Raw genomic sequence first — 525 nt, 5'->3', positions numbered from 1 at the left:
CCCCGCCGCCGCCGCCTATTGTTCTCGGCCGCGGCCGCCCCGCTCCGCACGCTGCCGCCCGCCACTTGCTCACCGCGCTGGTCCGAGCAGCAGCTCCTCTCAGCTCCGAGTCCCTGCGGCCGTCGCCACCGTCGCGGCAGCCGCCGCCGCCGCCGCCACCATCGACTCTGACTCTGTCCCAGGCCGCGGGACCACGGCCGTAGCCGCCACCGCCAGCGCCGCCTCCAGCCCCCCACCTGCTGCTGCTGAGGCTGCTCCTGCAGCAGGGGCCATCTTGTTGGTCGGCCTCCCCTTCCTCCTCCGCGTCCTCCGCCGCCCGTCGCTCGTTGTCCTCGTCTCCTTCCTCTTCCTCAGACTCCGGCCCGCCCCGAGACTGGGGCGGAGATGAGGGCGAGGCTCCTCCTCACGGGGGTGGGGGCCAACGAAGTGGAGGGCGTGGTCAACGAGGCGGGGCGGGGCCGGCGAAGGGCGGGGCCCGAAGAAAAGCTCTGAGTCACCAGCCCCAACGCCCTGTCCAGAGCAGGC

The 525-nt window shown here is 73.7% G+C and overlaps 1 protein-coding gene across 1 annotated transcript in view; it reads right to left on the bottom strand.

Annotated features, from left to right (window-relative positions):
* Window positions 1-525, bottom strand: part of Rc3h1 (ring finger and CCCH-type domains 1) — a 118,192-nt gene that overhangs the window by 80,931 nt on the left and 36,736 nt on the right. Inside the window, exon 2 of the mRNA XM_013352493.1 lies at window positions 74-399. Within this exon, the coding sequence (XP_013207947.1) occupies window positions 74-399 (326 nt within the window). The remainder of the gene's footprint in view (window positions 1-73; window positions 400-525) is intronic.

Source organism: Microtus ochrogaster (assembly GCF_000317375.1).
Source record: "Microtus ochrogaster isolate Prairie Vole_2 chromosome 6 unlocalized genomic scaffold, MicOch1.0 chr6_random_2, whole genome shotgun sequence".
Classification (NCBI taxonomy): Eukaryota; Metazoa; Chordata; class Mammalia; order Rodentia; family Cricetidae; genus Microtus; species Microtus ochrogaster.
Note: the sequence above shows the minus strand (reverse complement) of the source record. Positions and strands in the feature narration are given on the sequence as shown.